The 13,842-nt window shown below is 33.4% G+C and overlaps 1 protein-coding gene across 1 annotated transcript in view; it reads right to left on the bottom strand.

Moving 5' to 3' along the window:
• The window catches only part of LOC138700581 (nephrin-like), a 1,373,770-nt gene that overhangs the window by 153,544 nt on the left and 1,206,384 nt on the right, over window positions 1-13,842 (bottom strand). The window contains exons 7-8 of the mRNA XM_069827162.1: window positions 11,108-11,252; window positions 5,802-5,932 (exon numbers count right to left, since the gene is read on the bottom strand). Of these exons, the coding sequence (XP_069683263.1) occupies window positions 5,802-5,932; window positions 11,108-11,252 (276 nt within the window). The remainder of the gene's footprint in view (window positions 1-5,801; window positions 5,933-11,107; window positions 11,253-13,842) is intronic.

Raw genomic sequence — 13,842 nt, 5'->3', positions numbered from 1 at the left:
TTACATCAGCTAGTTGTTTATGCGGGTGACGTGAATACGTCAGGAAAAAAAAATCCAAAAACTATTAGGAATTTTACTTGAAACAAGTAAACACATAGATCAGGAAGTAAAGCCCGAAAAAACAAAGTATATGATTATATCTCGTACCCAGAACGTAGTACAAAATGGAAATATAAAAATTGGAAATTTGTCCTTTGTGAAGATGGAAAAATTTAAGTAACTTGGAGCAATAGTAACAAATATAAATGACTCTCGAGAGAAAATTCAACGCAGAATAAATATGGGAAAAAACCTGAAAGTTAAGAGTAGAATTCTGCAGTGCTTGGGAAAAGTGACATAAGTTAGTTTCCACAAACCTTTTTTAATAATTTATTGACAACTTACAATGGTATATGTCGATTTGATTTTTTTCTGTATGAATTATTGTAGTGGGAGAAATACTTATGTATTTTTTCCCAAGCGAGCAAATGTTCCGTAAGTTGTCAACATATTATCAAAAAAGGTTTGTGGAAACTGACTTGTGTCACTTTTCCCGAGCACTGCAGAATTCATAAAGCTGGTATACAGTATTACCAGTTGTTCTGCATGGGTTGTGGAAAACCCCCGGAAAAACCCTCAACTAGGTAACGTGCTCCGATCGGGCATCGAACCCAAACCATCTGATTTCGATGCTAGATGCGTTAACCGTTACTCCACAGGTGTGGACTTGAGAAAAGCGCTAGGTATATTATCTTACTCTATATTTTCATAATACAAGTAAATGAGTAAAATAAATGAGTATAGTAATGCATGTACGAAAATAACAAAACAGGTTCCACACTGCTCCGTCAACATCCAAGTGTGCTATACCACCGTTTATTTTACCTGGGCCCTCCCCGTCCAACCCGAAAGACAGTAGTGTACCGCACCGTGCCTCACTAGGTTCTATGGACTAATGCTCGACAGTGGTACAAGACGTTATCTTGGTGTAGAGACTAGTTCAGCTCGGACCAATTTTCAAGTGGAAGATTCGTATACATCCTAATTACGACTAGCACCAAGTACTACATGCGGGAAATAAGCATGCAGTACAGATACCAAATTCATGTAGGGCCTACAGGAATGTCCAAATCCCGATTTTTCTTCCTGGCTCAAGTATTCAAGCGGGAGTTTATAGAACACGTTGCAATGTTTCTTCTGTTGAATGATACTGGTATGTAACGCACTAAATGCGAGGGGCAGAGAAGGCCTGACGGCCTTATCTCTACCAGGTTAAATAAATAAATACTAAATACTAATACTAAATGCTGAATGTAGGCGATACGTAAGACAAAACAAGACCTCAAAAACCAGAAGAATACAACACAAACACAAGAACACAAAAAATACATCACACTAACATACGAAAACAAAAACACACATAAAATTGCAACCTCATTCAAGAAATTAAATTACAACACCGCATACAGAACAAATAACACTCTACAAAAACATCTCAACACACAAACAAATACAACCACACAGGCGTATACAAACTCAAATATAACACCTGCAACAACCTCTACATAGGACAGACAGGCAGATCATTTCAAACACGTTACAAAGAACACATCACAGCCATATTAAAATTACAAAACACCTCCACATATGCAGAACACATCACAAATGCCAACCACACCTACAGAGACATCAACACAGACATGGAAATACTGCACATCCAACCAAAAAGCCAGAAACTCAACACACTAGAACAATATGAAATATACAGACACACGAAAACACACCCAACGATATTCTCAACACACAACTCAATTTCAAAACGCATACACTCTTTGAATCTACACTACGAACGCACTCACACAGGAAACAAGAGGCGCCAACACCAATAACGACCAGTTCTGAAGATGACCCAAAATAGGTCGAAACATGTTAACAAGGTACGTTAAAATTTAACACAAGAAAGACTTATGATACAAACCCATTTTTTGTCTTATTTTAGCATCTTTCTCCTTTTCCTTTACTAAGTTATGAAAATTGCCCGTAAAAGTTTAAGTCTGATATTAACTATGGTTAGGAATTTAATGTATCTTCAAATATGAAACAATTATAGCAAATAAGCAGATAATTAATTCTCCACTGACCAGAAACCTATAAGGAGTAAGATCAGCAATACCTAAATGGGAAAATGTTTTCATATGGCACACAAGAAATTAAATAAACGCGTAAGACATAGGCGATTTATAATTCAAAATTTTCTGACAGCTTATGAATGGAATACCTGAAAGAATACCAGTGACTGAGTAAAAAACTTCTAAATTATAAATTGATAGGGAGGAGTTTAGCCAACTTAGGAAAATAATATAAAATATATATAAGTTCAATGATAAGACATATCTCTTTGTTTTTTAACGTTTTCGCCTTATTTGGCATCATCAGATATAATAAAATACGTGATCTGAAACTTGAGTGAACTGACAAACGAACAGTATAATATACAAGATAAATGAATCTTCATGAGTTTTATGTATGAAGCTATGTATAAGGTTGTTATAATTGATTTCAAATACAATACAAGTTTGAAAGAATTGAAAGTAATTGTATACACATAGAACTCATGTTACAGGTATACATACAAGATTAAATAGTGAGTAATTGAATTATGCAAAATATCCGCGGTGTTAAAGACATCAATTAAAATTTGATTATGAATGAAAATGAAGAAAATATCATAGATTTAAAATTTATGAAGGATAAAATGTGTTAAAATGCTATATAATTAGTATGCTATTATGTTACAAATCTTGTGTTTTATGTTGACAAATAATCATTATCAAGAACATATGCTTGTGGCATCTGCTGTGATGTACTGAAAATAAAGGGGGAGAAGATATGAATCAGTCGTAAATCGTAATTAACGTATGTTGCACACTTGTGAATTTTAATAAATTGTTTGAGATTACTTACGTATGTGTTCGCTTGGATTTTGACATGAATATTTTTATATTAATGACTGCTAACATAGTTGTCATTGGTGGTTTGTTGTGCGTAATCATAGTTAACAGGAACTATACATATAGAGATGCTTTCTGAAAATAAGGGAAGTATTGGTTTAACAGTGTGCTTCGACCAGTATGAACAGTTGGTCATAGGGGGGAAGAATAAATGTAAACGTGTCAAATAGATATGTCTTATGATTGAACTTATATATATTTTGTACTATATTACTAGACTTATCTGAACATAAAAATGAACTGTAAATTAGGAAAATAAGTCTTGAAAGCTTTTGATGGAGGGAAAGAAACACTGCTAAATCAATATAGGTAATCAAGAAGTTGCTAAATATAACAAGAGAAAGTGTGAACAATTTAATTCCCACACTCTACTTACAATTACTACGCACAACGCTGCGTTCAGTGTTGTAACAAACACCCGATATATTGGATTTCTGGTCGTCTAGCAACATGAAAGAGGCCATCACAAACAGCGTGCAAGGCTGTTAACAATCCACCTCCCCTGCTAATGCTTGAGTGATCAATTTATGTTGCGTTGACGTGAATTATGTATACGAAGCCGTGCTTTTTGTACGTGTGAATATTATATCAGTTGCATAGTTGTTACCATCCTTCAATCTCGTCACTATATTCAATGGCTAACGCTGACCGAAGTAGGAATGCATGTTTTGCTGTTATTCCGCTACGATGAGTTTGGCATAGCGATGCGTTTATCTTCCAGGCCACAAAGGCTGGAAAAGGGCGTCGTGGCATCCTGTTAGGAATTTTCACTGCGTAATCAATACATGCAAGGTGATTGGCTAGCAATAAAAATGTTGCTCAGAATTCATGTAGACCTACCTATTCAGTGAAAATCTATAAAGGTGACATGTGGACAAACAGGAGGAATTTCAGTTTACATGTGTACAATATTAGAGGCTGCAAGATTGATTTATTGAATGGAATATTAAAGAGATTTTATTTAACAAGAATTCAAGTTTGTACGATGCAAAATATCAAAAAATCAAATTTTGTTTTATGATCTTAAAAATAGTATAGGATATTGTTTATCATGCCGCAAAAATATTTTGATTGTATTATGTCTCCAATTGCTTTTAAAAATTTAAATGTCAGATGATACATTGTATACACGCAGAAATTTTCTAGCTTTAGTCGACTAACTCCGTAACTAGTATTTTCAATAATTATGCTGAACCCATTTTTCTCCGAAGTAATTTTATTATTGCATGTAACCAATTATTTACACTACAAATGGAAAAACACCCGCGGGGCGTTGGTAACTTAATTACACACAATAAAATAATACTTACTTACTTACTTACTGGCCTTTAAGGAACCCGGAAATTCATTGCCGCCCTCACATAAGCCCGCCATTGGTCCGTATCCTGAGCAAGATCAATCCATTCTCCATCATCATATCCCACCTCCCTCAAATCAATTTTAAAATTATCTTCCCATCTACGTCTCGGGCTCCCCAAAAGTATTTTCCCTCCGGCCTTCCAACCAACACTCTATATGCATTTCTGGATTCACCCATACGTGCTACATGCCCTGCCCATCTCAAACGTCTGGATTTAATGTTCCTAATTATGTCAGGTGAAGAATACAATGCCTGCAGCTCTGTGTTGTGTAACTTCCTCCATTCTCCTGTAACTTCATCCCTCTTAGCCCCAAATATTTTCCCAAGAACCTTATGCTCAAACACCCTTAATCTCTATTCCTCTCTCAAAGTGCGAGTCTAAGTTTCATAACCATACAGAAGAACCGGTAATATAACTGTTTTATAAATTCTAACTTTCAGATTTTTTGACAGCAGACTGGATGACAAAAGCTTCTCAACCGAATAATAACACGCATTTCCCATATTTATTCTGTGTTTAATTTCCTCCAGAGTGTCATTTATACTTGTTACTGTTGCTCCAAGGTATTTGAATTTTTCCACCTCTTCGAAGGATAAATCTCCAATTTTTATATTTCCATTTCGTACAATATTCTCGTCACGAGATATACTTAGTCTTTTCGGGATTTACTTCCAACCCTATCGCTTTACTTGCTTAAAGTAGAATGTCCGCGTTTTCCCTAAAAATAAAGGACGATACAATTACAATTACAATTATTAATAATAATAATAATAATAATAATAATAATAATAATAATAATAATGAAAATAACCTAATTAATAAATGAACCTAATTTTCCATTATAACCTACATATGTATAGGCCCTACGTAAGTTTCACATTGGTACTGATAATATTTCACTTCATTCTCATCTCATTCACTGCACTGGCACTATGACGCATCTCGTCACACAGCTTCGCACTTTTCCAATGTACTGATTCAAGTAAATAGTGGTGCTTCAACTTCTTGTAAGAATCGCCAAAGGATTTCAGTGTAAATCTAGAGTCGTTGTTTAACATCTCAATAACTCTATATGAGTTGAGTAATTTCGACATTTCACTTCCACCCTTTTTGTGTACCCATTGGTATTGCGTGAACGTATTTGGTATTTTCGGTAGGAAATCTTGGCACATTTACGATAAGATTATACCCTAACTGTGCTTTTAGCAAAGGGAGCTCTCTGATCTTGTGGATGGTTGATTTTCAAGTGACCATTATTTCAATAAGACTCAAAAGTTTACATTTGCGTATCGCCACATAGACACTCTTGCGCAATGTCCCACATAATTGTCGCATGCTTCAGTGTAAAGCACAGGTCAACAACTGGATTAGAAGTACAAATTTTGCGTAAGGTGAATTTATTAATGTCCTGCGTAAATTTAACTTTAAAGTATTAAAGTCAAGTACTCACATTGTGTTTCCAGACGACCTTGTACGCCCAAGGATTAGCATCAATTTTGCACTCGAAATATACATCGTCGCCTTCTTCGATGTCATCGGGATTCATGTTCGTCCCCAGTTCCAGAGTGAGCATCGGAACATCTAGAAAGACAAGAAATGAAAATGATATATTGTGTTTCAATACAACTTAATTCAACTCTCCATTCTTTCATGGTGAACATCCAAAATTGTACTTTTGTCATTTCGAAATTATTTACGAGCGCAAAATGAAAACATGTAAATTCCATTTAAAAAAAGACGACAATTTAGCAAAATTAAACTACTCATCTAGGTATAATGTGTTACTAGTTATTTAATAATAGAAAATATCAGACAAGAAATATTTTAGACATTAACTTGTAGAACATTAAATGAAAACAAATCAATTTTCGTTAGTATACTAGCTCAAATCCAAAGATTTACGAAGATAAAAGCGCAATGCAAATAGGAAATGTTTACAACGGAAGTATAGTATTTAAAATTTAACTAAGATAGAGATTTTCTTATTCAGAAGAATTTTTCGAGTGTCTAAGAAATATTTTAAATTTATTCCATCATCAAACTCATTAAGCTCTCAAAATTCCAGCCTCAGAATTAATTCCTCAGTTTATTTTCAAAACTGAGTATTATTATCTGTTCTTGCAGAATTTCTTCATTTTGTTTAAATTTAACCAAATTTATCCTGCTGTTATTCGCAACAATTTCATTTCAGCGGATTAAAATCTGTATTTATCTTTTGCTCTAATAGTCCATTAATTTTATTCTTACTCTTTCGTAGTTAGCTGAGTTTGAAAATATTAATAACTCGAGAGATTTTTTAATTTATAAAATTTACTATCATTGTTTTGTTATTATTCTTACATGAAATTAAACTTCCTAGATAGTTACATATTATTACTTACTCGATAATTTTGTTGTTAAATATTATATTGCTTGTATTTGAGAATTTATATTGTTACTTCGAATTGTCATGCCATATCTTTTTAAAATTCGGTCTAATTTGTGGCTTTAAGTCTATAGGCTAGATTATCTTCTGAAACTGATAATTCCAATTCTTCGTTATTCAGTTCTGCCAACTTATAATCCAAGTAGATATTATGGTTAGCGAAATATAACAGTCCATCCTACATATCTTCATTTTACTTATACAGATTGGTGGCGTGTAAAATAAATCAGTGGTTAGGTACAGCTTACAACAGTAAAATTTTGAAAAGATTCAACATTTTTTCCCTCCATTACTGTATCTTGTACAATAATGAAAATTAGTATGTGTAAAACACTGTCCTTCTGCTATATGAAAAAATATTTTTACGATTTAAAAAAGTTATTTACATTTTTTTTTTTTCAAAATTCACTCACTGTGCAGTGATGAAGCGTTTCCCACATAACTCAAAAACTATCCAACATTCTGTGATGAAATGTTTTGTGTGTATTTATGCATACCATATCTACAATATGATGCAAGTTCATTTCTCTAACTTTGTTAGATTGTCTGATAACAAATAAATTCATTTTTAAAATGGTCAAATATCAGTATTTCCTTCTAACACAAAAAAATACATTATTTATTAAGGAATGTAGTTGAAAGAACATGATATTGGTAAACATGAATTCCAGAAATTAAAAAAAAAAGAGAACATGAAAAAGTTAACAAGTTTATGAGTTATGAGGGAAACACTTCATCACTGCACAGTAAACTTCCATCATTTTTAATTTTGAAAAAAAAAAAAAATTAACAATTTTTTAAATCGCAAAAATAATTTTTTATATAGCAGAAGGACAGTCTTTTACACATACCAATTTTCATGATTGTACAAGATACAGTAATGGAGGGGAAAAAAAATGTTGAATATTTTAAAAAATTTTACTGCTGTAAGCTATACCTAACTCCTTAAGAGGAGCTCAAATGACATTACATAATTAGTTATTTATGCTACAATTTCGTAAAGTTTCTGTTTTTGACACGAGTTTCACAAACACACGAGGGCCAAGAAGATAATTGGACGAAAGTGTAGCTTATACAATGTTTATTCTAAGATAGCACACATTTAACTTACATTAAATTAATATTTCATGTTGGAAAGGTTATAAGATCACGGTTTCATGGCCGTCCAAACCGACCATAATTTAAACAACAAAGCGGTTAGAGAACGTTAAGAAATGAGTAACCATGGAATCATAGCTTATTAAACTGATGAAAAGTGACGTTACTTCAGATTCTTGAAACAGCACAAGCAGTGAGTACTACATACAAAACTTCTGAATAATACGAGCTAACATGGAAATATGAATGTTGAATTTGTTACTTAGGCTATCTGTGTTATGTGTAATATTTCAGTCATGAAAGATCGAGAAGATGCATTAAGTGCTTACTGAATGGAGTTTATACATAGAATATTTCATTTTCTTTGGCAGTGTGTAAAATGAATAGCAGAGCATAAGGTGATTACTAGGGCTAGGATTTTGATGACCTATAAACCATGGAAAAATATCCTAAAAACAATGCATTTGTGACCTAAAAATCTTTCAAAAATGCTCTTAAAAATGACCTAAAAATTGATCTTAAATAATTGGCTTAGTAGGAAAAGAGGTTTTGTGCGAGATCGTGCGTATTTGCTTCTTTTCGGCACAGAACCAATACGCGGTAAGTGTGAAGTACCACATTCAGTATTCCCAACGTAACACAAATAACAATTTCCCTCTTCTTACCGCTTAAGCGCGACATTCATTTTACTGCTTTAAGCTTTTAACATATTATTTTTAGAAACGTTTAACATAGTAATAATTATAAATTGGAAACTGACCACTGCAATTTCACCTAAATTGCATTGTTAATTATTGTTTTTAAATATTTGAAAAAATTAAGTAAAGTCTACTACTCCACGAAACTTATTGCATTCCTGATACAAGTAACATTAAGGAAGCCGTGAAAAAATCAACAACATTCCAGATGGGGATGTTATTACTGCAATATGTTATATAAATAATATTGTTAAAATATTAAAATGAAAAATAAATCATTACATAACCTTACCGTTTGTTTTAAGTTCGCATTTATAGACTTGGGGGGGGGGGGGAAAGACAGACGTATATCACGGCCTGCTGGAGTATATATATTTTTGTTTTCTAAAGTTGTCGTCATTAAACAGAAACCAAGATGGAGATTTCATTGCAACTAATTAGAAATTCGTCTTTCAGGTACGTAATAAACGATCTTCGCACAAAATAATGTACGATACACGAGCGGTATGTTTGTTTTCATGTTCTCGGAAATTAAAAAAGCTCAACTACGTTTCGCTTTTTCAATCTTTCCCTCGAACATGAAAACGTCAACATACCGCTGTTGTAACGTATATTACTATTGTACTACTTAATATTTAGACTCGTAATTAAATTAAATGTTACATAATTTTTTTTAAGTAGTACACTTTAATTATTTTACCTGATGTAATTTCCATGTATAATCGTTCACCTTTGCTTCGGCATGTGGGCGTGAGGTCAGCAGTCAGCAGGTCGGTCTTAGCCCCTTCATGGGCTGTAGCACCATGGATTTACTTTACTTTTAGTTTCCATGTAGTCCACCACAAGGCCACTCTTATCCGGAATTAGCACGTATGGAGGAGTCTATATTGAAGGGGTGATTGGACTGATCCATTACGTAGGGTGTAAAAAAAATCCATGGCGCTACAGCCCATGAAGGGCCAAGACCGACCAGTCAGCTGCTGGCCTCACGTTCAGTTTGCCGAAGCGGAGGTGAACGATCATCCAACCAGTATGGAGGTATCGTGTGGTTAGCACGATGATCCTCCCAGCCATTATAGCTGGTTTTGCCAAACCGGATTTTCGCTACCTATTGTAGCTCCCCTTGCACATCACGATGCTGGGTGGGCACCGATCCCATACACTGGCCAAAATTTCATGAGAAAATTTCTTCCCCCATTAAGACTCGAACCAGCGCGCATTCGGCAACGCGAGTCCTAGGCAGGATGCCTTAGACGATGATGCTACGGCGCGGGACTACATTTGGTGCACTACGTTAAAATGGCAATATTTGTGTTGAAAAACTATTAAAATATTAAACAAAATAATGGGTATTAATGGACAAAATATGTAAAGAAAATACCAAAGGAAATAAACATTATTTTACATTAATAATGGGGATTTATGACCAAAATTAAATGAAAATACCTAAAAAATGACCGAATAAAACAAAAGATACTCTTATGAGTTGAAACAGGCAAAAAATGCAAAAAAACGCCCTAACAAATATGTCTTAAAACACTTACAGTCTTATTAATAAACCGTGAATAGTTTTTATACGAGACTTATGCAGAGTTGAGACAGAAAACGTTACTAATAAACCGTGAATAAGCTATGGACGTATAAACAGGCTGTAACTATACAATGGAAATTGCTTTGCAGTAGTTATATACACGAAACCCCTTGTTTAAGTGTTGTATATAGCGAAAAAATGGCCGCCCTCTAACAGCTGTTCGTATCGACTGTCATTTTATGACGATGGTTACCTTGTAACCACAGAAGAACAAACCAAAGATCATAGAATTATTAGAATAATATTGCTGTAGCTTGTACTCTTTGACCAAAATGTAGTGTGGTAATCGATTAGAGCCAGTTGTACTATCGATATTTAACACGCCACACTACAGCGCTCTACCGGATGCAATAGAGAACCTCAGATATTCTATTAACTTTCGTAACGAAGTAATGACGAAACTATGACATAGCTGTGTAACAGTCATACTGTTATACACGACGTATGTAGTGATTATTAGTAAGGAATTTACACAAGACTTATAAACGAGCTACTCATTGTATAAGTATAAGACAGTTAAACGTCTGTATATAGAGTTTTTATTAGTAAGACTGTCAGTTTACCACACAACATATAAATACTAAAGCAGCTATGTTTCTGGCTTACTAGAAAAGAGATGCATTTTCATCAAAATCCTAGCCTAGTGATTATTTATTTTTTTACGCACTTGTGTTTTAAAGGCTTACTTTACGCGCTGATAACAGTTCGTAAAATGCAACTTTACACACTATCGTAGAAAACATATATAAAGAGAATCATGATACTGTACAGTAAAACGAGGCAAACACAAAACATAATTATTTGAAGGCAGTTAGTTGCCATCTACAAGCGCAAGACAAAACAGATTCACAATTCACATAATAGGATTACCCCAAATATTTGTGGCCTTTTATAGCTCTAATGACAGCTTGACATTTTCATCAAACTTATGCAACAATACTCACAAAAAACGTTGAGTTTCCAGGAATCCTCTTCCACTGCAGCATCTATGAGCTTGTTAACAGCTCTACATGTTAAGGTCTTCCCATTATCAGCCAGCGTAGGAGTAAATGTTAGAGTTGACTGTGTGATGTTGCCATCCGATGAAACCTGCCACAAACAAGAGCAAAACGGGGGAACCTTTAATACGGTCGTACAAGAATAAACACACACTGTGCATGGGATTCGTTACTATGAATTTAAAATGTTAACACATGCCCGTCAGAAGAGTAGAAATAATTAAAAACTTGTCTTATTTTCAACTCAGACACATTCATAATCAACATAATTAAAACCTCTCCCCATATTTATTGTTTTGTATAAATAAATAAATAAATAAATAAATAAATAAATAAATAAATAAATAGATAAATAAATAAATGAAAAATAAACAAACAAATAAGTAAATAATTGAATTAATAAGTAAATAATTAAATTAATAAATACAAAATTAATTCATTGATCAAATAAAAATTAAATAAAGAAATAAAAATGGGATAAATAAGTAAAACATTAAAAGAACATGTAAAATAAATTAATAATTGAGTAAAAAAATTAATAAACAAGTAAAACATTATAAAAAAAATGAAATAAAGAAATATATAAACAAAAGTAAATAAAAAAATAAAATATTAGGGGAGAGCCGGGTAGTATCGGACAGTGCGTTTCTTTCATCTACCACCATATGGTAGTACCTGAATGACATGGTTACGTTTCTCTATGCGACATCACAGAAACGTAACCATGTCAATCAGGTACTATTATCGTGTGGTAGATGAAAGAAACTCACTGTCCGATATTACCCGATGTCCGATACTACCCGACTCTCCCTTAATTCAATATAATAACTAAGTAAATATGTAAATATAGTATATGTAAAAATAAACAAAAGATAAAAGGAAACTTTACTGAAGTTTTATAAAGCCATGACAATCTCTGCTTTCATGTACAGTAGTGGCAAGAAAAACCGGACCGACGGAATAATCAAAGTCCCCGAAATGAGCCACTGCGCATGCCACGCCCGCATTCACAAGATAGCGAGTAATCTATTGAAATTGTTGTAGTTTCGAGTGCTGACGTAGCCCATTTCGAAAACCATTAGAAAATAATGTGTTAAAATTCATGTTCTGTGAATAATAAGTTAATTAAGTAGTAAAATATCGCTGCAATCGAAAAGTAATATTGGGAATAAATTTGAATAAAGAACAAAAAAAGTTTCCTTCCCAAGCAGCATTCGAATCACGAAAGTCTTAGTTACCAGTCTCTCGTGCTGTCACTGTGAACGTGGCTCTGAAATCAGCTACAAGGGTCGGTCCGTTTTTTTTTTTACCACTACAGTAGAGTTGCGAATGCTGGACTCTAACCAAAGATTACGAAAGAAGAATCGAAGGAGGAGAAATGAAGTTTTATAGATAGTGCGTAGCTGGTTATATTTTATTATATGGAAAGAGGAATGAAGATATAAGAAAGGAACTAAATATACAAAGTATAACAGTAAGAATTAGAACTAAACAAAGGCACTGGAAATAACACATACATCGAATGCTAACTACACGTATTACTAGCGCAGCCATGGAATATAATCGAAGAGGAAGAGTAAGGAGTGTATCGGAAAATGCACCGTGGTGCAAGGGAAGGGAAAAAGTAGTCACTCGTAGCTGATGCGGGCGATCAGTAACCTACTGTAGCTGTCGACGAGGACGGTATCAACTGCAACGTTAAAAATTGCCATGTCGTAGCTTCTATGATAATCAATCAATAAATCGCGCTGTAATTTTTAGGATTCATAGATAAATGTCTAAGGAAAGCACAGAAAATATTCGAAGTCAAAATCTCTTTTGGAAATTGAGATAAAAAATACTAACTCCGAAGTGGCCTGTTCAAAACGAACATTGACATCCTCAAAAGTTGATAAGCGGCAAACTTTTTTTTAATTTTTCACTTTTGATGGCAGTCAAAGCGAGAGAAATGTTTAGAAAGAATGTAAATTAGTATTGAAATGGTTACTATTCAAAATCTTTATTGGTTTCCATATTAAGACTAGTTAAACAAAGGAGTAAGAGACGCTAGCCCGAGAGTGCACTGTGCTGATGACCGCTGGAAGAAGCTTTGAAGGAGATAATGATGATGACAAATAACTAATTGATCTTAGTCCGTTAAATTTACTACAAAAACGAATAATTAAAATTTGTTTGAAGAAACGTTTCGATTATCCAACTAAATTAATTTATTCTGAATTTAATATATTTAATATTGAACAAATTTATAAGTATACGCTGTTAAAATTTTATCATAAAAATCGTAATAAGTTTGTATTACAGACACACAATTATGACACAAGACGAAATATTAATTCAACATTAGTAGAACCTAAATGTCTCACATCTGCTGGTCTAAAGCATAGCATAAATTTTGGCCCTCGGTTGTACAATGCTTTAACTAAATTACACCCAGAACTTCTAACATGTAACCCACTAACATATAACAAGAAAATTAGAAACGTGTTAATATCTTCAATTTGATTAAATAAATTTATAGCCTATGTGTATGAATTCATCAACCTATATTATATTTGTATTCTATAATTTTGAAAAATATATTAGGCCTACTTTTCACGTGCGATATTATTCTTCTCTAGTGTTAATATTATATTATATAATTCCATTGCCGCTGTGATTATATTTTAGTTCCTATTTTATTT

Source organism: Periplaneta americana, chromosome 5, assembly GCF_040183065.1.
Source record: "Periplaneta americana isolate PAMFEO1 chromosome 5, P.americana_PAMFEO1_priV1, whole genome shotgun sequence".
Taxonomy (NCBI): Eukaryota; Metazoa; Arthropoda; class Insecta; order Blattodea; family Blattidae; genus Periplaneta; species Periplaneta americana.
This window is presented reverse-complemented; position numbering and strand designations above follow the sequence as displayed.